The sequence below is a fragment of the Etheostoma cragini genome, chromosome 19 (assembly GCF_013103735.1).
Source record: "Etheostoma cragini isolate CJK2018 chromosome 19, CSU_Ecrag_1.0, whole genome shotgun sequence".
In the NCBI taxonomy this organism is placed as follows: Eukaryota; Metazoa; Chordata; class Actinopteri; order Perciformes; family Percidae; genus Etheostoma; species Etheostoma cragini.
This window is the reverse complement of record NC_048425.1, coordinates 5,774,021-5,799,177: the sequence shown is the minus strand read 5'-3', so window position 1 is coordinate 5,799,177 and position 25,157 is coordinate 5,774,021. Positions and strand designations below refer to the sequence as shown.

The window sequence follows — 25,157 nt, the reverse complement described above, 5'->3', positions numbered from 1 at the left end:
TGGTTAGATACCAATCTTGTCTCAGTTCTTGCACTCTGTGCAATGACAATAACGTTGAATTTAATAATCTAATCTAACTGACTATACTAAGATTTTTTTTTTAATTATTATTTATGGGTTTTTAAACTTTTCTTAACTGGCTGTTTATTACTCTGCTAACTTGTGTACTCAGTTTATTCATATTTCACTATAGTACACCAGTCTACTACCAAAATAACAAGTTTCTATTTATTTATTTATTTTTTAATGTGGTTTAATATATTTAACTCTACTCTTATATTTTAACTTTAGCACTAGCTTATTTCATGCTCATTCTTAGATTTTCTTTTTAGACATATTGTAGTAGTATTGTTGGAGGGATCCTGAGAACTAAGAATGACATTGCCAATGACAGCCACCGGAATTGTTGTGCACATGGCAAATGAAGGAACAAACTTTGAAGTTTGATTTGCATTAGTTGGGAGTGTGTCATTGTGTCTGTTGCGCCTCAAAGTAGTTGCTGAGGCACAATAGTTTTATTGTAAAATTAAGCATAATATGTTGAAAAACACTCAGATAAAAATTCACAGAATATGTTGAAAAAAGTCGTAGCACAGTACGTTGAAGAAAGTCATAAAAACGTCGTTGTACGTCAAAAAATGTCACAAAAAGTCATAATATTGTTTGTCGAAAAAAATAACAAGTTATAGTATTGTATTTTAAAAAATAGTCATAAAAAAGTTACAGTATGTTGAAAAAGTCATGAAAATGTCATAATATAGTACGTTGAAAAATTCATAAACAAGTCATAGTATAGTATGTTGAAAAAAGTAATAGATTACGTCAAAAAAGTCAGAGTATAGCATTTCAAAAACTTTTTAAAAAGTGGAATATTCTACGTCAAAAAGTCACAAAAAGTCATAGTATTGTATTTTGTAAAAAGTCACAGTAAAGGATGTTGAAAAAAATAAGTCATAAAATGTCATAAAATAGTTTGTTAAATAGTTTGTTGAAAAAAATCATGCTATTGTATGTCAAAAAAAGTTATAGAATGGTATGTTCAAGAAAGTATATAAAGTCATGGTATAGTATGTCAACAAGTCATTTAAAAGTAACAGTATAGTATGTCAAAAAATAGTCATTGTTGTAAGGGCAAAAAAAGTTTCAAAAAGTCAATGAATTGTTGGTCTAAAAAGTCACATAAAAGTCATAGTAAAATATCTAAAAAAAAGGCACAGTGTATTATGTCAAAAAATAGTCATAAAAATTCACAGAAAAGTGTATTGAAAAGTCCGAAAATATTCACAGTATAGTGTATGGGAAAAAAGTCATAGTATTTTAAGTTTTGGGAAGAGGTTTGAAGAGTATTTGTGGTCCTCTCTAGCTTATTTCTTTAACTATCTATGGTGTGAAGTGAGTAATGATGCTAAATGTTTATGGAGTTTTTCACTGGTTGGGACAAGAGGTGAATCCTGTTTGGGGGGGGGGGGGGGGTTCGAAGAGTTTTGCTCACGTCAAATGTTACAGCAGTAAAATTACTCGTGCAGAATATAAATTACACACTAGGATACTATATGCATATGTATATATGAAATCATAAAAGGATAAAATACAAGCATATATTGTCTGGTTAGATAGTTGGGAAAACAAAAGTGCAATTACTTAAATGACATGATGAATACAGCCTTTAATCAGATTTAGTTCTTCAAGAGTAACTCAACAGACCACATACTCCTCAAAGTCCCATTAAACTGAAAATCCCTACAGTACAAGCACTTTCCTCATTAAAACCATGGCGCTGAACTTGTGATGTTTTCTTAGTTCATTATAATGCGTGCAGATGTGGGTCTCTGGGTCCTAGCAGCGGTGAGGCGAGGCAAACCGAGAGTTTTCCTTCAGCCTTTACAGGAAGCTAGCAGCTCACGCTGACTCACGGGGACAGAACAAGCACAAAAACAATTTAGGGATAAAATATCAATTTAAGCATTTAGTCCTAACGATCAGATTATTAAAAATACAATAGAAGTTGACAGTGACGGCCACTTTATGAACCACTCTGGTTCTAGGTATAATCTCTTTACTCCAGTGATGGTACTACTTCCACACTGAAAGTACAAGTAATGCACAGAAAATTTAACTTCAGTAAAAGTTGGAGCATAATGAATACGTAAAGTACTTTTAAGTATAAAAGTAATTGATGCAGGACAGTCACATTTTGGAAACTGGACAGTTGATTTCTGATGGACTTGTCTTCTACATGCACGTCCTTCAACAACCTCAGAGCTCGGGGTCAGTCTACCTTGGCGTGTAGGAAAATTAATTTAAGTTGGCAGGTCATAACTAACATGAATGCTGCATGATGCTACACTGGATTGCTGGCTTGAATGATTTAGAAGTAGTAGGACTAGTTGAAAAATGAGACTGGGTTAATTTAGAATGTTTTTGAGAAGTTAAATACCACAAATGTTAAGACCTTTCTATAAAATGTATTTAAGATGTTTCCAGAAACAGCTACGATGTAGCTAGTGCTAAACCAGACTTCATTTATAAAAGTACTTTTAGTGGGTGTAGAGCTAACATTTTTCCACATGTAAAGTGTGTTACACCAATACTGGAGTTTTTCATAGCTTGATTTAGTTTCTGTAGACTTGGAAGTGTGTTAAGATACTAAAATGACTGTTAACTTACATGGAGCCTGGTGGGTGTGGTCCACCAATAACACCTCTTCTCCTTCCTCTCATGTCTCGTTTCTATGGAAACAGCTGTTAGTATATGATGGCACGATACAGCGTGGCCCCAAAGAGGGGGCGTTTTGAGTGAATTCCCATTAAAGTCTGAGAAAATGTTTTCTTTTGGCGTTTTCATGAAAACCACGCAGCAAATCTCTTTAAAAAGTCACAGCACACCATTCCCGATCATTACACACGTTTTTATGTATTTTGTGTGCGCATGTTGGCAACGCTCAGGGAATAGTAGTGGGACAAAAAACAGATGGAATAAGAAGTATGACAAACAATAGTCATTGCGCTAATTGCTGTTGCAGCACATCGGCACACTGAATAAACATTATACTACATGTAGTATATTTTTCTGCATCAGTCCTGCTTCCCTGGCGAATACAGTAAAAGTTGACATATAGCCTCCCATGACTGAAGAACTAATGTTCCACAAGAAAAAATGTTTTATTCAAGACCAGTGGAGGAAATATTCAGATAAAAGTAGTCAATGCAGGAAATGTCCCCTCTGATAGATAAATTGCACCACTAGGTTATTACTAATGCATTAAAAGCACGATTTTACTGTTGTAATTATTTAAGGTGTAACAAATTTTTTACTGGAACTACTGATTATTATCAATATTGATTCATTGTATGTTTTCAGTGCAAAAAATCAATGCGAAGTGACTGGTAACTAAAACTGTCAGATAAATGCAGTGAAGTAAAAAGTACAAGTTCCCTCTGGAAATTAGTGGAGTAGAAGTATCAAGTGACGTAAAAAGAAGATAATACTTGAGTAAGTATGAATGAGAATTCAATTTATCAATTTAAAGACATATGTTGCCAGTTGCCTAAAAACGTTCATTAGATACTACTTAATTATAATAATTATAGGTTCCTTTGTTTAAGTTGATCTATGATTGCATAGAACACAAAAGAGTAGGTTCAGAAATAAAAAAATAACCCCCACGTTGCGACAGAAAGAACTTTAAGAAACGTACAGCTTGGGCTTGAAATGCATGAACTCTCTTCATGTCTTTCCGTCTGGCAGGAAATGCTTAGTCATTTGCTCGGTGACTCACCCAGCCTCTGAAAGTTCAACTTGTTTCTACCCCCAGCATTGACGGTATGACCATCCACAGATGCTCAGCAATGCTCAATCAAGAAACATGTTGTGCGCCATAAGCACTGCATAGCAGCACGTATTTGGGCTAAAATGTTGAAAAATACACAAGTATAAAAACCACAAACAGCCTCTACGTTCACTTGTATCAACAGTCTTTTATTTGCCCATACATTTCATTCATTCATTTAATAATTAATATACATTATATATACATAAGCAAACAAAGACGTAAATGTCCTTGTTTATTCATCTTGCAGTAAAGGTTGGCAGTGCATTCTTGGCCTTTTTAACAGTGTCACTGGGTTTCTTTCATTCATCCTCTCATACACACATGGTGTAAATCGGCTCAGAGCCGTACCATCGTGTTTTCGTGCTGCAAAAGTTTGATCCAGTTGAGCCTCTTCTCATCGGTCTCTGTTATGCTCATCTGCGCCAGTACTGAAGACATACAGGAACAAGAGAGAGAAATTAACTTTTTAACATGATGCCAGAGAAGGGTGCTGCACATTTTAGCCTGTTTAATACTAATTTTAATTGGTGACGTTAAGTATGTTGTGTGTTTCGGTACACATACCTGAGCAAACTTGTGTATCTGCTCGACTACAGCAGCAAACAGAGCGCCCACACTCTCATCAATCAGACTCTGCATGTAATGGACTGCCTCCTCGTCCGAAAGGTCCAATCTGAACTTGTCCTGCACCTGGAGGATAATGATGAGGTCCATTAAAAACATTATTCCTTGATATACCAATGTAATTACTTGGCTCCATCTAAAATGCCCTAATAAAAGAAGCCCCCATCAATCTGGTATGACATCTAAACCCCACTGAAATAGAAGAATGTAGAAAGAAATGTACCTTTTTAACTGTCTTGTCAGGCTCCAGGGCAATGTCAGGAATATTTGCATCCACCATGAGAGAGAACAGATTCAGGATCAGGTTGGAGTATCTAAAGAAATAGAGGGAAGAAGAATGTAACATCAACGGTTAAATATGTGTGGTAATGAATTGTAGTTTTAACCTTATTGTAACTTCCTTCCAAAGATTATCTAGGCGATCATACTAACTTGGAGATGTGTAATATTGTTAATTTGATATATTTTAGTTCACCAGATACAACTTGACTATACTTCCCCTTATTGTCTATTGACATGGACTTAAACCAAAGCCTAAAATGAATCTAAAAAACTGGTAAAGTATGGAAATTACACATTTTACACATAAACACATTTAATGCCATTATTTTTGTCCAAATTTCTGGGAGCCCCTGGCTGCATAAACCAAGTCTCTGCAAGGTTACTTGCATGCTCTACTGGCATTCTTTGGTACCAACAACAGCAAAAAAGGTCAAATGTCATTTGAATGGTTTTAGAAAGTGATTGGCAAAAATGTAAAATAGACATGATTTGTAGCTAAATTTGTACTAAAACATGACTCTTCTCTTAAAAATAAAGTGCTAATTCTGTGCATTTGTGTGTCCGGTCTCCTTACCTCCTGAGGTGCAGGAAGGCTGTGTAGCACTGCTTCCTGAACTCCTGGTACTGCTCGCTCTGCATGCCTCCCATCCCCTCTACCATCTCTTTGCTCAGCTTCATGGGCGGAGGCAGCGGTTTGGGGTCTCGACCCAGGATGTAGCCGAAGTCAATGTGGAAGAGCTTTCCTGTAGGGAGGACAGATCCGATTATAAAACTGCTTCATAAGCTAGGATGTCAATAAACCAATATCTGAAATCTGACATGTTTGCCTCACCGGTCTTTGTCAAGAGCAGATTGTCCAAGTGTCTGTCTCCTACTCCGAGGATGTACGTGATGACGCAGTAACCAGCTGGAAGGACGCAGTGAGAGAGACGACATCGATTAACGGCGTTTTCCAGGAGGAGCATACCAAGAGATTAAACACGGCTGGGTTATAATAAACTGACTCACCGCAGCTTTTGACATATGTGTCCATCACCTCTGAGCTGATGCCGTACGGTCCTTTTTCACTTGGTGCATGCTTTCTGAAGAAGCTCTGTTGAAACAAACGGTGTGATTATTGTCAGCTAGGAGAACATATAAGCGGTGTCCTGATTGTTTCTCCTCTATGCTCACCTGGATGTTGCCTTCAGTAGCCAGGACTTCTGCAACCGGAACAGACTGAACAAACTGCATAAAACCTAGAACAAGAATAGAATTATTTATAGTTGTAGGATAGAAAATACAGCAGTAATAAAAACACATTTTACATTTTTTTTTCTTAGCTTTTTTAAATTGCTCTATTGGTATCTAGATGGTTTTCAACCCTAACTAGCAAATTAAGCCTTATTACTGTATGTGTTACATTTTTAAAGCAGCCTATTTGCTACCAAACAGAGTGTTGAGAGGCCATCACTTACCGTGCTTGGTGCTGGTGGCTAATACTTTGTAAGGTGTCAACTTTAGGTCCAAATTCTCTTTCCTCAACAGCTATGAGCCCAAAAGCAAAACAAATATTGTTTACATTATAAAGAGACAGAATCGAATCATTAACTCTATTTTCTAGTGTCATTATTCTTCATGAAATACTACATTTAAAAAAAAGAAGAAAATTCATGGATACAATGATACTGTAGCTGCATAATGCTAATATTATTGTGAACTTTAACATTTCCGTTGGAACACTTTTCATAGTAGAAAAGAAAACCCAAAGAGATCAATGACTTTACGTGTCTAGTCTAATTAAATTAACTAAAACCAACACTAAATACAGTAAATTCCCATTTATGAAACCCTCCAAAATAAGAGTAGTCTTACTTTGTCCATGAGCGAGATGATCTGAAGGATGAGCTGATCCTGTCTCAGGTCGTCTCCATGTTTGAAGATAACTGGGTACATGGCTCCATCCAAAGCCTTGAAAATCAGTTTGGCTGGCATCAGAGCGCTCTGACAAACACCCAAAAGGGAAATGACTCATGAACAATGTGTCAGACAGATATTGTTTTTTGCCAAGACAAAGCAGAGAAGATGAGAGAGAGATTTGTGAGGATGAGAGATAATTTTTCTGTACCTTGAAGAGTGTGGCCGTCTCGGGGACGATGCCTCTAATCCTAATCTGAGGCTCCAGAGGAAGAGGAATCGGCTCGATGTCTGAAAGATTCACCTTCTCGTTGTCGGCCAGCAGATTCTGCAGCCGCTCTGTCTGTAGAGACATGAGGACGGAACATAACACAGCATGGATAAGTGTGCTTATGTGCTTTTGCAGTAAAAGGCAACTGCCATAAAAATGAATGATTTTGCAGAAGAAAAAATATGCGACTGAGGTATGTTTTAGACATATTTGAACAATAAAAATTGGACAGACAAACTGCATAATTTAAATAGGTAGCATCTGAGAGAAAATACTGTTGTAGATTTAGCAAATGTTTACAAGTGAAGGTATTCAGTTGTTACCTTCTTTTTGCGATTTCCGCTTTCCCTTTGGACGGCCTTCATCAGCTGCACCAGTCTGTCGACAAATGTCTGCTGGGCGGCCAATAGCGAACGCATCACCCTCACGCTCTTATCACCCTTAAGGAAAGAGGAAGTGTGTCCATCAGAAGGGAATGGACAAAGAAAAGAAAAAAAAATAGTATGTGTTGTAGTTCAGTTTGTTGCAGAACCTATACAGACAATGCTACTGTGGTGCAGACATCCATCAGAGTACAAAAAGATTAAAGGAATAGTTTGACAACTTGTTGTCTAAATGTATGCACAGTCCAATGATTTGTTCCGAGGGCCTAACCTTGAGTAAAGCCTGACTGAACCTCCTCATGACGTTCAGGTACATCTCGTGGGTCTTAGGATCTCTCTGCTGGGTGTCCTGATCCTCACATTCCACAATCACATACCTTAAGACGGCACACAGGTTTTGCAGACGGATGAACATAAACACAAACCATGTTCAGCAATAATAAAATAAGAGGCTTTGAACTGCTACTCACCAATACAAATAGTTGGCGAGTGTGGAGTTCTTGCAAGCACGGGAGATGAGAAATGTGCACAAGTCTTGCTACAAAGAGATAAAGACAACAGAAATACTTTTAACACTTCTGGCACAATACTGTGTTTCTGACTCCCTGTTGCTTCATAAACTGATGAATGGCTGTATGTTATGGGGAGATTAATACAGGTTCAAACTATATTCCCCAATATGACAGTTTCTTTGCTCTACTTTTCTGTTCAGCAACATTTGCAACATGCCTTCCCTACCTCTTGATTCTCGCTGTCAGCCCCTTCCTTGCCTTTCTGCGTGGCAGGTCCAGATGTGCCAGATAGGATTTGGGAACTACGGATAGATGGGAAAAAAAATTAAAGTCAGAAAACATGGCAATTCAAAAGTTAAGTGCATTTTTTGGAAACTGGAGAAATGGTGTTTTAGAATGTCTCTGCCTCCAGATTCTAAACCTAAGGGTTTATAACGGCTTATGAAAGAAAAATAATCAAATTCTGCGAAGCAGCAAATACTCTCCGAGCCAGTCAGAATTTTGGAGGTAAATTTACATCTAGGCAGTAAAAAACAAAACAAGAAAAATAATCACTGGCGGTTGCTTTGGTGTTATTTTTTTAAACATTTGAACAACTGACCACAACGGAACCTCCACATGTGCCTTGCTTCTGTCAAAGCTGTTAGTAGTGTTGAAGTATTTATGACCCATAGCCACAGTAGCTGTATTATCTTCTTATCCAAGTACTAACCTGTCCATTGTGGACTCATCTGAAAGTCCCTGGATGTCTCTCTTGCTGCCTGGCTCCAGGCCTCCCTGAATATCACCAAAGTTCTCGTATTTGAGTGCCTGGACCAGCTGGAGAAGATACATTAGCAGGTCCTAGAGAGAGATGAGACGGGTATAATTATGCAAAAGACTTTCTTTCCAAAGTAATTCCTATTTTGGATATAAAGGTCAGGTTAATCGTTACATAACTCCTTCATTTTTAACAGCACTGTGTTCATGCTTTTGTGATAAGCATACTTTGGAAAGGAAACTGAATTAATAAAACTTTGTCTCAGAAGACTTAAACTCGACTTAAACTTGTTTTGTTTTTTACAAACTATGGGCCCTATCTTGCACCTGGCGTAGAGCAAATCCAGACTAAGCTCGTGCACAGAACACACACTATGCTTGGAATACACACAGGGAAGGGCAGCAGCACACACATGCGCAAAAGATTAAAAATAAAAAAATGATGGTGCAAATCTGCCATCATAATAGCAGTGCGCTAATGTACAAACGTGCCAGGCTTTTAAAAGGGAATGGGAGATGACTCTGATTTGTTTATTGCGTGTTACGCCCAAAACACACTTATGAATTAATGAAGACACTACGTACAACCTTTTTTTTTTTACATGTGTCCGGCGCAGGGACCTATTTTTCCGCCGTCAAACTTGCAAAAGTGGATTTGGACACGCCCTTAAAGGCACCTGCGCCATGCGCTACATTGCTGTGCGCTTAGATCTTTAAAATAGAGCCCTTAGTAATTATCATCATCCACCCACACAAGCATACACTCCTCCCGACCCCCCCTCAGTCCTCCTACGCCTACCTCATCGTCTGCCTGCTGCAGACGTGCCACAGCGTAGCGTCTGACCGTGGGGTTGGTGAACTGGGAGGACAGCAGTTCCAGGGAATCCTCCACATCCATCGGTCTCCACTTCCCCAGCAGCTCCAGAGCCTGCTTGGCCTCTTGAGGCAGATCCCAGTTCACACACTTGAGGAACTTTGTCAAGGCCTGGAGGAGGAAGCATTGAACATGTGGGAGCTGCAGCACACATACATTCTAAGACAGGAAAAAAAAACGCTTTGCGTTGTTTGTATTTCTTTAAACCAATCCCAATCATCTTGGGAAGCGCTAAACTCACGATGGCTCTGCAAAATAGTCTAGGGTTCACAGAATACATGAACGTGAGCTATTTAAATTAGCTGGATACATGGTTAAACCTAATTTGCTCTTACCAGTGTATCCCTGTGTGTACTTCAATCACAGCAACCCTTTCCAATAGGTTCCAGAACATTTTTTGATAGTAAAAGCCCTAAACATTTTGTTTTTCAATCTTACAATCAATCCCTGAAAGAACCAAGCAGACCAGCCTTATTGCACAATCCAAATTTTCCTTAAAACTTGCCATTTACAGCATGTAGCTCGCTACCTCAAAGTTTGTTGTTGTTTCCTGAAACAAAGGGATTTTGAAAACGGCAACACATGGAGAGCGGAAGGTGAGGGATATCGCGCTGGATGTCAGGCAATTGTCCTGGGAGTGTACTTCCTTAGAATATAACAAACACACCCACCTTTTCCTGTGTGGTGAGGTAGTATCTGAACTTCCACACCAGGTCCTGTTCTTCAGAGCTCAGCTGCTTGGTTGGAGGGTAGCTCACGATGATCTGTTGGTGCATACAGACACACATAGATCAACTCCCTTTCAGTGATTCCCAAAAGCAGACATGGTAATGACATAACAAGGCATTGCAGCATTTTTAACTTGTTTATTAAATGCTTAGATAGTCCATTAAAAATAAAGGCACTTTGACTTGAAAAGAAAAAGGAAAGGAAGACAGCTGTATGTGCTTTAATAAATAACAGCTGTATCTGCAAGTTAAAAGCCTTGATATCCTTCTTTGATACTGAAAATGGAAGCAATTCAACTGATCACAAAACCTAGAGAGATGATACTTGAGTATTAATATCAAAAACAGTTAAAACAGTTTGTTCCGGTACTGAGCTGAGGTACATTCAAAGAGTCTGTGAAAGTCACTGTAAAAGCACACAAATGCAAAGCCATCTCTGGTACTTCTATCAAATAATCACCAGTGATACTGGTGAACTGCTAATTTGACTTCTCAGGAGTTTGACGTCCTATGATGATGGGTTTGACTTAAACTAAAGGAGACTGAGACTGCTTAAGATTGTGGCTCCTAAACGTTGGATCTCTGGACATCTTCGAAAAACATCTCAAAACTTCCCTGTGTATAATTTTTATTATTTCTATTAATGTTGTTTTTACTCATCTTGGGTATTGTATGTCTGTATTATTGTGAAGCACTGTGTGATTTCAGCTCTTGAAAGATTCCTATATTAATTATAAAAACTTACTTGGGTACTGTTGGAGTGGATTATGTGTGGACCCTAGATTAAAGATAGACTGCTTGTACTTACATTAAGCTGGTCACGTGTGGCAGCGTTGGGCTTCAGGTCGTGATCTGAGGGCCCACTGCGGAGGCTACGAGCCAGTTTGTGATGCTTGCTCTCAACCAGGTTCTCCTGTAGAAAGACCATGAATTAGAAAATACTGCATATATATATCTTTTTTGTTCATGAATGCACCTAAAAATAATATTATGCTAATTTAATAAATATGTACTTGTGTGTGTGTGTGTGTGTGTGTGTGTGTGTGTGTGTGTGTGTGTGTGTGTGTGTGTGTGTGTGTGTGTGTGTCCTCTCACCATCCCCATCTGTGGGTCAGGAACTTTGACTATGTCGCAGCTGGTAAGAACAGGTGATGTGTCGTCTCCATCCTGAGTGGGGACAAAGTTACATAAACCAATCAGCTGGCACCGTTTTCATTATGATTCGTGGATACTACATGTTACAATTGCAACTAGTTATGTGCTTAGAAATATGACAATACCTTTTCATAGTAGACAATGCTGTATTCCTTATCATTTGTTTTGACACGGGGAAACTCCACCATGAGGTACATAAAGTTAGAGCTGCGTTTCTCACTCTGCAAAAACATACATGAAGAAAATGTTTCAATTCAAAACACGACAAATAGTTAGGTTTATTATACAATGTAAGAAGTGGATAAGTAAAAGACTATAATAAAAATAATGGTGCACACATGCAAACAGCAGAAAAAAATTGTAAACACAACATTGACTTATCACCTCAAGTTGATATGGCTAACGTGTTATTCACACAGATATTAAAAAACAGTGGTCCTTAAAGCTATATTTTAACATCAGCACGTTAAGCTGGAATAATGTTTACAATGTATCTTTGTATAGTGGTAGCATGCTTATATTTGCTTATTAGCACTTAACAAAAGTATGGCTTTAGGCTGATGGAAATTTAGCAGGTATTTAGTCATCAACCAAACTATTGGAAAACATTTAAATTTTGACCTGATGGTAGCGATAGATGAAAAGTTGGGGGTTTACCAAACTTATTAGAATTGATCCTGAGAGGGAAACGAATGTCTGTACAAAACCTCACTGTCATCAAATAGTTGTTAAGATATTTCAGTCTGGACTTCAGTGGCCTTTTCCACCACTGGAATACAAAAAATGCTGATTTGAAACACAATTGAGCTAAACCCACTCACCTCGTTGATCATCTCAATTTCTCTGAAGGTCAGACGGTCCAGCCAGTCAACCTTCACCATGTGGCCCTGTCGATGGGCCTTTGTCAGCTGGACGGAAAGAGAAGGGGAGAAAGAATGGAGAAAGAAAGAGGATAGGAAAACCGTTAAAAAAAAGGTTTAGTAAAATACAACAACAAAAAAAACAGAGGTTGAGGTTCTGTTGCAGCAGAACTGGTCACAGCATGGTGGCTAATGTGCAAACAGTTTAACCAATCATGCACAAATTCAGTGCCAGCAGCCAATCCAGAATCTCCGCTCACACACTCAGCAGCCAATCCACTCATCAGTCAGAGTGGGTGTCGGAAATGAAAGCACACATTTGGCCGTGAACAGGAAGACCACAACTCAGCTGGTTAGAATTAGTACTCACTCTTTAAAATAATATATGAAGAAGTAGTGGTATCAGCCTAGAAAAAACTTCGGATATCATTAAGTCAACTGCACTGGGGGACACACACACGGACACACACACACGGACACACACACACACACACACGGACACACACACACACACACACACGGACACACACACACACACACACGGACACACACACACACACACACACACACACACACGGACACACGGACACACACGGCAACAGCAGAAAACTTGAAAACCAATGTGTGCGATGCTTTGAAGAACGCAGCCGTTCACCTTGACAGACAAGTGTTTACACCAAAATCTGGGTGAAAAGGTATTTGTAAAGGCATTGAATGGGTTTATACAACACTAGGGGTTCCCACTTAGAACATTGCACAGTGTTCAGGGATTTAACAGATGAAGGGCATATTTGTATGTTTAAATAATGATGGAAACTTCCCTGACACAGCCTAATTGTTCTAATGTGGTAATCCACATTTAAGCAGTGCGTGATACATAAGTGATTTGCAAATACGTTCAAGGCGTTCACACACACACACATACAGTACCCAAACACATTGTGCATTGCCAACAGTAACTCCTCCCCTTGTACTCACATCACTGAGTACCTCCAGGTCAGGTCCCTGGAACAGATGATGGTTTATACACACCTTTGTATCGGTGGATTTCTCTCCCTTTCCAATGCACATACAATGTTTCTTGTTCACCCTCCATCTTATTTCTTTCTACACACACACACACACAACTACACTCCCTTTCCTTAGCAATCCTTAGCCATGTTTTCCTTTCCACTTGAATACAGTATTGTACCTTGGCAAGTCTGCCCATCTGGTCCTCTGACAGGCTGCTGCTGGTGCGTCCTGGTGTGGTGGTGGGTTCTCCTCCATCACCCTCAACACCCGGCCAAACCTTCAAGTCATGCATCCCTTGCCGGAACATACTAGAAGACAACAGGAGAAGTGTTTTGGTTGTTTTATTGCACTTGTACATAGGAATCTTACAAAATGAAGCTGTGAGGTGAAGTCAAAGCTGATCGTTGAACCTGGGAACAAAACAGAACTTTCCAACATTGTTAGACTCACCCATATTTTCCAAACAGGGTGACAGTTGTTCCCCCTACGGGGACGGCTCTTCCAGGCCCATAGACGTCCCACACTGTGAGGGCCACCTGGGAACTTTGGGGAAGGTCTGGGTACTTGACTGGCAGCCGCAACCACTCGTTCCAGCTACACACGTCAGCAGGACAGAGGTTAGAGAGTTAAAATAAAGTTCTGAGTAACTGAAATGTAACTACAGGAAAAAGGATTTCCTCGTATTGGAGGGAGTTTATTGTCTTTTCAGTTATGAAGAGGGTAAAATAACAATAGGACACACTAAGAGGGAGCAGATAAAGATATTCTCATAAACATTACAGAGACGTTTTATGTAATTTTGGGGCGAATGTCTACTTCATTTGATGAAGAGTCTTGTGACTGAAAACAGATTAAAAAAAGGGACAGATTGGTTCTCACTTCCAACGTGTACTGAACGCTTTGTACGAGGTGCGAACGGGTAGGGCAAGAGGTTTTCCTTCAGCAAACACCTGACAGGTAACATAGAGGTCCGAGCAGTTCTCCTGGTACAGGCCGGAGAACCGCAGCATCGGGTCCTCGAGCAGAGCTTTGTAGCTCTTCTGCTCTCGTTTCCCCTCTAAACTGCCTCTGGAAAGAAGAGAGAGGAGACACAGTAGGGCGGTGAGAAAGACGAGTAACAAACATGTTGTTTGCTAATGTTATCAAGAGTGCTCAATTTGTTCTCTTACAAATATGTCAACATTTGTAAACTTTTTTTTGGAAGGTTTGTGTTTTTTCTGGTGTTTCCTTCATTATCACTTTTACAGACTGGGCTTTAAGCTGATTTAGGTTTTCTAAACTATTTTAATTCAAAAAAGTACAAAGACTAGAGACTGATACTGTGATGATAGAGAAATGTGATTACAACAACTTGAATAGCATCATGTGTTTTGTGATTTGTTCTTTTTTTGCTCTTTAACGTATAAAATAGGAGTATAAGGACAAACAAAATATGAATTTACATCAACAAATAAGTATGAACATATCTTCATAGATTTGTTAATCTACAACCGAAGGTTTTCTTTTTACAACTTCTGATCTGTTTGTTCTTTACTTTTTGCTCGTAATGTGAAAAATCACTGGCAAGTAGACAGCATCAGGCAACTTCAGCCCAATGATTCAGTTTACTGGTTAATAACAGCAGGGAATATCACATTTCTGTAATAGCCAATTAGTCGATTGATTAGAATCAGTTAAATATAGTGGGATTTTTCTTTTAATGTGTTGTGTTTGATTTTTGGACAGACTTTCACAAATGTGAAGAGTTGCATACTTTTCTTTAAGCTGTAGGTCTGACTAGAAATACAGCTAAAGATTTGCCTCATTGTCAATTCATTTGCAGATCATGCTCTTTAATAATCGATTAGCTTCAACATACACATCTTCAACGTACTTGTTCAATTTGCAGCCGTATAATGTAAATCATATAGAACCAGAAATCATTATATTTGGCTTTATGAATGCTTATTCAATCATCAAAATGTTCAGCTATTCGTTTTCTATGCAAGGACTAATTAATAAACTGAGAAATTGTTTCAATACAAGGTCAGACTACGTCTCTAAACACATTTTAAGGCATCACTCTGTGATTTTTTATGATAAACGTGACATTTACTTGACTTGATTAAAATTGGATAGATTAACAGTCTGTTATGACATAGTTATAGGTCAGAAAAATATGTTAATGAGACACGCAAAAGCACACATATATAAAAACATAGCAAGCATCATGTCAAGTCACAAGATAGATTAGTTACACCGCCTGACCAAAAGAAACGCATTAAGAACAAAACTTACATCTTAAGTTGAACGTTGATGTCCATGTCACAGCTGTAAACATAGTTAAATTTATCAGTGTCCATCTTCCGACGGGGAAACACTAAATGTTGAACAAAAACCTGTCGACTTCAACATGAAATCCCGGACGGTTGTAAGAGACTTTGCAAGCGGTCGGGTTTGCGACAAGGCCTCGGCTCAGCACAAAACACTCTGCGAAACCCCGTTTAAACTACTGCTCACAAGACAAGCCACTTAAGCAGTCTGTACACACGTTTAAAAAGGTAACTTTCAGTTCCTGTATTCAAGGTAAGGACATTATTTTAACGGATGCCCCACCGGGCATGATTTATGTTTTTGATAGCTTCACAACAACACAGTATCAGCCAAAATCTACAGCCAGGCTAAAGTAGTCGATCCTCGATGCTGTTGGATAGATAAAACTTAGCGGGAAATCATTGTGTCGTGTCTTGATTCGTCGAGCCTGAGTGGACCAACGAGGAAGTAGAAAAGAGGCGGGGTTTACACTACGGGCTACTTATAAAAGGGACAGTGCACCAAAGAGTGTAACAGTAACAAAGCATTGTTTTGGCAGTTATATGTATGTGTTTTTCTTTCTTTCTTTCTTTCTTTCTTTCTTTCTTTCTTTCTTTCTTTCTTTCTTTCTTTCTTTCTTTCTTTCTTTCTTTCTTTCTTTCTTTCTTTCTTTCTTTCTTTCTTTCTTTCTTTCTTTCTTTCTTTCTTCCTTTCTTACTGTGTTTTGTGGCCTTGGGAAAAGAGACAAACTGTTTTGCTAATTTGACAAAACAACATTCAATATATTTGATTCATGTTCGAGATGGACCTATAGACCATACAACGTTCCATTTGTTGTTTATTTTTCCCAGTTTTTAAAGTTAAAATGTTAACTCTAATATAGTTTATTTTGTCCTTATGTTTATATGCCTAAATGAGTTATTACAAATCTAAAATCAATTGGTTATTAACTACACATCCTTCATGTATGATATCATATTATTGTTTTTAGGTATTTGTGGATATGAATGTCAATTAACATGCAGTTGTATATGTTAGGTATATGTAAACATTGAGGATAACAAAAAAGAACTGAATAAATCATAGATGTATTAGCTAGTAGTGTTCCACTATTGTAATTTAAAAATATACACACGTATCTAAAGCAAGTACATGTGTATTTATGACTTTATTTCTTCATTTTGTGTGCTGCCTTCACAAATGTTTTTTTTTAAAGATATGACATTTTTAAAACAAATTTCAAAATTTTTTCAACTGCACTTTTAGTATATTATTGGTCCAAATTGGATGGGACTTATTTATTTATCGATAGCAAATCAGACGTAGATATTTGTATAGTATCAGAGAAAGGCAATACCCGGTTTGCCCTATAACTTAATAATAATAATATTATTTATAAAATGTATGCAGAACATTTTAGGTAATGTGAACTAGGCATGCTCTTTAAAATTGTATTGTACTATGTATGTTTATAATTAATTATTTGCTGAAATTAACATAGTTATAGAAAAATGAGGAAACATTTTTTTTATTACAGCTGGCTTTTACTGGCCTCTTAGGGTACAGTTTGATATTTATTGTCTGTGAAGAAGTCCCAACAAAAACAGTCCTGTTACCAAATGATGACAGCCCCTTGAATTTTCAAACAAAGTTATCCGCAGTTAAAACACACTTGTCCCCAAATAAAGTGCATGTCCGTGAAGGGCAACAGGCGTGTAACAGGAAAATCCTCATCTTTTGTTTTGATGAGGTCCTCCCTTTTCATCAACGCTGACGACAACCGGTTGTCGTATCAGGGTGTGAACTCACCGTTGGGGTATTGTATGGGACCCACAGGCTCTGAAGAGGTCAAGAGTTAAAGTTATGGAAGAACATCTGCTGTTAAAACATCGTCCATCCTTTGAATCAGCATCTGAATAAAATCAAGTGAAGGATAAAACTGACCTCAGATATGCTTAAACCATCTGTGCTATCAGATGTTATGTATCCCTACCTGTAGGCCTATGTTATTTATATTAATGACAAATGTACTTCATGACAACAGGCAACTGTGAGTCATTCACATTAAATGAATGAAGAAGCAGCCCTGACCGATGAGGGAAGCCTGTCAACACTCTTCAATGACTGTGGGGGTACGTTACGAGGCCTCAGGGCCTCCTGTGAGAGGATTTTTCCCATGATCTTGTACCTCAGACTGCAGACAACAAACAACTGGAAAAACATGAGCATGTGTTGTTGGCCCTGTGCAATGTCAGATCTGATCACATTTTATCTTTTAAAGTGCTCATTGTATGTTCATGTTCAGGTTCATTATTGTATTAATAGGTTGTACCTTAGGTTAATATGGTTTCATTTTCATAAAACACCATATATTTGTTCTACTGCACATTTCTGCAGCTCCTCTTTTGTGTGGGAGCTCTTTGTTTTAAGGTGTGCCACACTAGCAGCTGGGCGAGCATTAAAACAGGTGTTACAAAGTGACACACGGTTGTCACGAAAGTAAGGCTGGACTACACTAGAGCTGTTTGGAGCAGTTTGTGAACAGAGTTTTCTGTTGCCGATGTAAGTCCCTTTTGGGCCTTTTATACTTTGTAAATCTATAACATGCCAAAAAAGATATTTAACACAATAAAGGAAAGGGAGGAAGCCAAAAAGCTTAAATATGAGCACTTTAATATTATGCAAAAATGCACATGGATGCACAACATCCAGTAAACTAGAGCCCAATGGATAATGGATTATTGGGGCTGATGGATGCAGATATTGAAATCAAGTCTATACAACATAAGCCAAATTACATAAACAAGCATTTGGATTTTTAGTAGGCCCTAGTTACTTCTTGATAATAACAATACTAAAAGGGTTGTGATATAAATACTAAGGGAAGTGTATTAAGGAGGAAGCTTCAAGATTCATTCTTGACTTTGTAAATAGCAGTTAAATAAAAAAAATACCTCTTAAGACAAGGTCAACTTGTTCAAAATATTCTTTATTATTAGGATAAAAAATTAATATAAATATAAATTAGGTTACTTTTCCTCCCAGGGCTTTCAGCCAGATCTCATGGCCTTCAGCGGCAGATAAAGGTGATGATGTGAAACATTGCTGAAGCTAAAATTTTGCTTTAACAAACTTTTAATGGACATATTCTGATCAACCTCTTGTCAAACTTTGTAATAATAACTGTTCTTCAAAATTACTTTTTTTTCTCTGCAACATTGTATGTTATTTAATTGTTTATCAATACTAATATACTCACAAAAAGCTGATACTGTCTGACAAGTTTTTTCTTCCCTGACACTCTGCTTGTCCATTATTCCTATGGGGTTGGACGGGACCCGCATAAGGTCACAGACTGGAGTTAACGCTGTGACATCATTGATATGAGGTAATTCTATTGAGGTAGAAAGGGGTCAGAGGTTACAGCAGGCTCCTGCAGCTGAAATGCATATACACTTGTTCAGACTCCTGTCTATAAACATACAGATGGGTAAGAAAAAAAGAAAAAACAACAGTTTCTCTGAACATCATTCTTCCAAAAGAAGTTCCCTTATCTAGTGTTTTGATGATAATGGTGGAGACACTTTTGTCAAAAATCTTCCATGACTGTTAGGTTATAGCATTTCATTTACATTCCCATCGAACCATTCAGTGACTCCTTGTGCCCTGTATCTGCATATGATAAGTATGAAAGGTTTTCCTTTACCTTGAAAAACACCCTGAGTAGATCATCTGAAGCCATTTTAGCTCTATATTTTGAGTCTAGAAGTTAGATTTATTAATTTCAGTAGGTCAGTATTTTGGCACTTGTTTTACATCTGCATAAGTCTCATCTTCAGTTTCTGGACAGAGACCCGAATAAAACCATATGAGAGGTTGAATGGTGATGAATCATGTTTGATAATTCCATCCCATCCCTCTTTCTCTGCTCTCCTTGGACATCACCTCTCTTTCTTTCTCTCCTACCCTTCCCTCTCTTAGTCACCACATGGATGTGTCATTGTTTCTATCACTTTAGAGGTTCATGCCCGCTGAAGCGCAGCGAGGTGATCTCCGGATTGCCAAAACAGCGCCAAGATCTTTACCCCCCTCCCCAACGGATGGCACTGCTGACACCTTCTTAAGCCAGGCCTGTGGGCCACATGACGGCGCTGACCACTCCTCCACGCCATGGTCATGAAGCTCCAGGATGTATAAATAAGGGAGCAAAGGGAGAAGAGGAATCAGAAACTGAACAGACCAGATGAAGATGGAGCTCAGCAGGGTTAACTGGGTGCTAGCAGCTGCAGGGCTTCTTCTGTGGACCACGGGTGGGTCGGCTGCACCTATGGAGTGCCACTTTAACTCCAGAGGTGAGATCCAAATGCTCTAAAATCTTATCCAGATGATTAAATATATACAGTATATCTCCATTCTTACTGAGTTCCTTTTTGACCGGCATGTGTTGTTCCAGCACTGTGTGAGTTTGAGGGGAGGCACTACTCTCTGGGGGAAACCTGGATGGACAACACGTGCATGCAGTGCACCTGTCTGCACCCTGTCGGTGTTGGTTGCTGCGAGACGTGAGTACACAAACACCTGTGTGGTTTGGTGTCCAGATGCCCTCAGTTATTGTATATACTCACAAAAAAGCCATATAAGTATCCTGGCTCTTACTTTAGTTAATGTGATTTAAAAATACTCAGTTACAAGTCCTGCATTCAAACTTTTACTTAGATACTAGCAACTAAATGTAGCTATAAGTAGCAAAAAATGAAAGTAGTCATGATGCACAATTGATTTTTTCAGAGTGTTTTATTGTATTATTTAATTTTTATATTGTCTTATTACTTTTGATGAAAACAGCCTTTTAATGATGTTGCTGGCCAAGCATATATTTCATAAGCTGATCATATGCTTCATACCATAACTAGTTAATAAGTATAATAAATGTAGCGGAGTGAAAATTACCATGTTTCTCTCTAAAATGTAGTAAAATTATAAAGTAGCATGGAATTAAAGTAATTTAGTAAATACCTTAAAACTCTCCTAACATTGCTTGAGTAAATGTGTTTGGTTACTTTCTACCACTTGTATTGAAAGGCTCAAGAACATTTTTATTTACAGTTTTTATTCAGGCCATTTTCTTGAAAATATCAAGACTTAACTGTTTTTTAAGATCACATTACACAGCAAACTCTGGCAATGGTTGTTGATTTTCCAACAGTGTTAGGACTTCACAGCCCACATTCAAACAATGAAGTTGAGTACAAGGAATAAGAAAGACTGAAAAAAACTGAAAAAACTTTTACCTTGATAACTGTCCAGCATACAACGGCCAGTGGATTTCCCAGCTTGGTGCGAGGTGCGGGTGGAGCAAGTGACCTGCAAAGTGTCCCTGGTCCAGACAGCCGACCCCCGCCTACCCTGCACCCCACATGAGGATATCAAGGACCCCAGCCACAGATCGCTTCAGCAACAACTCGACGGGTAGAAACCCACTCAGACCATTTGTTCAACCTGTTTTTCTGTGAAACCAACGTTCTCTATAGTTAAATACCACTAACCATTTTATACACATACTGTACTAATAAAACTTCTGTACTTTTTGTATTGTATAATCAATAAAGGACATTTTTCTTTTAAAAATATATTTAAGTAAAACTCCAGCAGAGAATGAGCACCAAATTATGTAACTCGTTAACACATTTTGACATCAATCTTTTTACGATATGCTTCATTTTTAGTATTGGTTTGAATTTAGTTATTCAGTAAACAGTTTGACTGCTTCTTGAATTAATCCAACAATTACTTACTGTAAATATAAGCCATATATACATACACTAATATATACGACAATCCCTGTTGAACTTGGCCTGTTCTCATTTATCCTCCAAATGAAAATCTTGTTCTACAAAGACAAATTACCGGTATGTAGAATTTTGTAAATAAACTTCATTTGCAATCTATCAAATTTATATGACACTTTTATTATGTTTTTATCTTCTAGTATTTACATCTCAATACAGTCTTTGCTCAAGAAGAAAGAACAAGTTAAACTTCAAAAATATTTTGAATATGAAAAAGTTTCTTCATAAGATGACAGACACAAGCACACACACACAGCAAAGGAATCAAAAATTAAATAAATACAGAAATGCACAGCAACCATAGAGATAGTTCCACATCATGAAGTCTAAAAAGAAATATGTATTTAAAGTTAAGATGCCCTGTGACATGCACATGAAAAAGAAAAATATAGGTTGCATAATATACATAGGGAACTAATTCCTAGCTCCGCTTATACGATGCAAGCAACGAAATAATAATGCTCCTTTGTTCCTATAATGTGCACCTTTGTGCTAAAAGTACTGTTTCTCTCTGTAAAACACACACACACACACTCTCTCTCTCTCTCTCTCTCTCTCTCTCTCTCTCTCAAATAGTAATGCTGTTGGCCCCTGAAAAGTGGGACATGTAAGATGCCAATGCAGGGTTGGTGGGCAGGATTTTGATGGGCAGATCCCAGCTGAAGGTATCCACGTCAACATGCTCCGCCCCGGCCCAAACTGTGACCTCAGATTGGTTCTGCAGAACTGTGGGCGGTTCCATAGGCTCCCGGGCAGTGACGAATTCAAAGTGAAGGCGCCATCTCAGCATCACTGTACAAGCAAAGTTCCAATTTGGGTTGTTAAGTTGATGTGTGATAAATCATTATTGACTTAATCCTGCATATTATGGAGTTACAGTGGAAAAGAGCTTGATACATTTACAAAAAGGCAATAATATGGGTATAACCTTGTAAATCCTTTAATATGTTATCTGTATTATATATAGATGCCTGAACACTATATTTGGACAGATTACATTTTCAGGGATTGTGAAATATTCTAAACCAGGTCTGACACTGTTGGCCCCCCCCTCAGACCAAACTGATAAAACCGCACTAGCTCCAATTTTGGCACCATTCAAAGTTTAATTGATACTGAGGAAAAGTTATTCTCAGGAAAGTTATTGAGTTATAAGAAGCATTTTTTCTATAACTTCAAAGTGGGCTTTTAAACATTTGTTCACATAATAATGATATCTTCAGAGGGTGTGGGTCACGCTAAATCTTAAATTACACGCATCACGTCTGGGTGTGAACTCAATTGCTCAAAATCTCCCAAGGTTGCCTAAAGTCGGACAGAGAAATTTGCCCATCAGTTAATGTTATGACGCGTATAACATTCTACATTTCATGTGTAAACCACCTCCTGGGCACTGCCAGGTGCTCTTGAGCAAGGCACCGTACCCCCCCGACCGCTCAGGGCGCTGGTTCAGCTGGCAGCCCACTCACTCTGACATCTCTCCATGTATAGTGCATGTATAGGTCCTGAGCATGTGTGTGTATTTCAGGCCTGTGTGTGAGTACTAACAAAAAGTGTGTACACAGAGACTTGATGTTTAATAAAAAAAGTCTGTGTATCCGTATAATTTTAATATGCTATAGGAGTGAAAATATCATTATGCACGCATGGTCACATTTGACTGACCTATGTCTGTGCTGAAACCCGGCGTGACGTTGAGGGGGATGGGGAGAGAGAAGTGGCTGGAGGCGGTGTGAAGGCACGACTCCATGTGTCGCCCGTGTCCAGTAACACTGATGACCTGTCCGGGGCGCCGCTGGTACTGCTGCTGGATCTCCTCCTCATTCTGAAGGCTCACTGAATACTGGAATACATAGTATACACGGGATATTATAACTAGTGTTAAAATAAAAAAATAAAAAAACTTTGTCCATAAATGGAGAGTGCAGAATTGAGAAAAAAAAGAAAAGAATGGCAAACACACCTGCAAGCAAGGAATGTCTCCCTCTGAGAAGTTGAATGTGCCGATAATGTCCTCCCCAAGTCTGTAAACAGTCTTGAAGATGCAGAACTTTGCCACTTTCCCACGCATATTGGTGATATTAAACATGTCTGGACAACACAAAGGAACACACAAGTCAAACGTGGACATACAAATACAAACCAGTGGACAATATAAATCGGGAAAGAGAATTATAAGTAGAATAACAGTATTATTAAGAGGTCCAGAGTATTTATTAAACTGTTGTTACTATTTTACATTCCTTTTAGTTACTTTTTAAAATTTATTTTTGTAACTCTTTTCATCCATTTTAGTACATTTTAATGACATGTTTACTTGTCACGTTTAGCCAGAAATAAGCCGGTCTGGTGGTCTGGTGGTCAACAAAGTAACAATTAAGCTAATGTGACGGTCCCTGCTAGTTGTGTGTGTGCTAGTAAATGACTTTATGGTAACAGCTGATACAGCCTGGGTAGGAGCAAATGGGCTCACTGCTCCACAGGACATAAAAGGTCCAGCTTCTAGGACTTCTCCCTCCATCAGAAGCCCCATTATTGTTTTGTTTGTGCTGTTGTTCCTTTTTGCATAACAACCCCTTACACGTATTTTATACACATCCGCACGCACTTATGTTACTGATTTTCCCACTTCATATTTCATGATAAACTATTTAAATTATTCGCATTGTGTGTCTCTTCCCAGTTTTGTCATGACCTAGAGCCAGGTTTAAGACACCAGTGAGGCAACTATAGCTGAAACTGAGAGAAGCAGGATCATGCTTTGGTTCTAAACAAAACAAATAGAGTGACATAATAAAGATCTTTAAAACATAGCAATGAGAAGCGAGATAGAGAATGTGACTCACGGGGACAGCGTCTCGAAGTGGTGACCATCAGCATGTCTAGTGCTCTCTCTAGGGGCCGAGCATCCCTGCGGCTCGCTTCCTCTTCCTCTAGGAACGGATTGGAGGGGGAAACCTCCTCATCCTGTGGAAATAGAGGCTCCGGCATGCCTACAGGTTAGACAGAAAAATATCAACAAAATGTCAAACAACATGACTATTTTTTGCAACTCCATTTTCTAGGCAATGAATTACTGTCTTTATCTCCACAGGCAAAAGAGCATGGTAAATCGCAAAATAAACTGGCCCTTTTTAACATTTATGTGGTTTTTAATGGCGCAAGTGACACATACCATCAGCACCGGAAGCTTTGCGGGACAAAATTAAATTAAAAGTAGTCCAAATGCATCTCACCTTGCAGAACCAGCACTCTGAAGGGAACTCGGAGTAGTTTGATAGGAGAGTTGACTCTCTGGCAGCCAATGGTCAGTTTGTAGACGTACTTCACCGCCTGACCACGGAAACTAGGAGGACCATCTATGGGTACAATCTCACTGTATGAATCTGTGAGAGAGTGAGTACGCATGACAGACTTTTAGAATCACACACATAAATGCTGCATGACCATTAGGGAAAAGAAATACTAAATATTAAACATTTAAAAGCAATGTAAAGTTATAGTATTTTTTTTTAAATGTACAGACATACAGGTTTTGCTCTCCCCAGGGTCCAGGCGCAGGTCACAGAATAATATCTTAGGTGGTGTGTCCAGCACACACTGACCTCGCTCTCCTGCAAAAGAAAGTATTAGTATGTGGTGTTCCAAGGCATGCTGCACACAAAGCAATAAGGCTAACAAAACAATGCTAATAATATGTTGAACTTTTAAATATCAGTTTATTTAAAACACACCACATGCCTTATGTAAACATCCTTCTATAAATGTTTTTCATCTGGCAGATAGTGAATTTTCCTTTCTGCTCATCTCAGATTGCATATATCCC

At 38.5% G+C, this 25,157-nt stretch overlaps 3 protein-coding genes across 7 annotated transcripts in view; 1 reads left to right on the top strand and 2 right to left on the bottom strand.

The window, feature by feature from the left end:
- Window positions 1-3,957: 3,957 nt before the first annotated feature.
- On the bottom strand, window positions 3,958-15,875 carry pik3c3 (phosphatidylinositol 3-kinase, catalytic subunit type 3). 2 transcript variants are annotated; one of them, XM_034901282.1, is made up of 26 exons: window positions 15,468-15,875; window positions 14,070-14,258; window positions 13,641-13,784; window positions 13,369-13,498; window positions 13,155-13,181; window positions 12,138-12,224; window positions 11,442-11,537; window positions 11,257-11,328; window positions 10,970-11,074; window positions 10,105-10,197; window positions 9,359-9,544; window positions 8,513-8,643; window positions 8,027-8,102; window positions 7,759-7,826; window positions 7,560-7,665; window positions 7,229-7,345; window positions 6,846-6,977; window positions 6,593-6,721; window positions 6,196-6,265; window positions 5,912-5,976; window positions 5,747-5,831; window positions 5,571-5,645; window positions 5,313-5,481; window positions 4,680-4,770; window positions 4,397-4,522; window positions 3,958-4,260 (listed from the first exon to the last, which is right to left on the bottom strand). In XM_034901282.1, the coding sequence occupies exons 1-26, from the start codon at window positions 15,530-15,532 to the stop codon at window positions 4,246-4,248; spliced, it is 2,649 nt and encodes an 882-aa protein (XP_034757173.1). In that variant the 5' UTR covers window positions 15,533-15,875; the 3' UTR covers window positions 3,958-4,245. The 2 variants fall into 2 exon arrangements, with proteins under 2 accessions (XP_034757173.1, XP_034757174.1); XM_034901283.1 differs by lacking the exon at window positions 13,155-13,181 and having other exon boundaries at window positions 15,468-15,874.
- rgp1 (GP1 homolog, RAB6A GEF complex partner 1) overlaps window positions 12,717-25,157 on the bottom strand; it is a 14,028-nt gene continuing 1,587 nt past the window's right edge. For 2 of the 4 annotated variants that reach the window (XM_034901287.1, XM_034901288.1), the window contains exons 4-10: window positions 24,862-24,945; window positions 24,568-24,717; window positions 24,178-24,324; window positions 23,295-23,422; window positions 22,997-23,174; window positions 21,903-22,123; window positions 21,429-21,860 (exon numbers count right to left, since the gene is read on the bottom strand). In XM_034901287.1, the coding sequence (XP_034757178.1) occupies window positions 21,804-21,860; window positions 21,903-22,123; window positions 22,997-23,174; window positions 23,295-23,422; window positions 24,178-24,324; window positions 24,568-24,717; window positions 24,862-24,945 (965 nt within the window). In that variant the 3' untranslated portion in view covers window positions 21,429-21,803. Of the gene's footprint in view, window positions 12,755-21,428; window positions 21,870-21,899; window positions 22,124-22,996; window positions 23,175-23,294; window positions 23,423-24,177; window positions 24,325-24,567; window positions 24,718-24,861; window positions 24,946-25,157 lie in introns of those variants that run through there. The other 2 variants (XM_034901289.1, XM_034901290.1) reach the window with 2 other exon arrangements.
- Window positions 19,439-21,054, top strand: msmp (microseminoprotein, prostate associated). Its single transcript, XM_034901291.1, has 3 exons — window positions 19,439-19,834; window positions 19,936-20,044; window positions 20,790-21,054. Exons 1-3 carry the CDS (start codon window positions 19,726-19,728, stop codon window positions 20,953-20,955), a joined length of 384 nt encoding a protein of 127 aa, XP_034757182.1. The 5' UTR covers window positions 19,439-19,725; the 3' UTR covers window positions 20,956-21,054.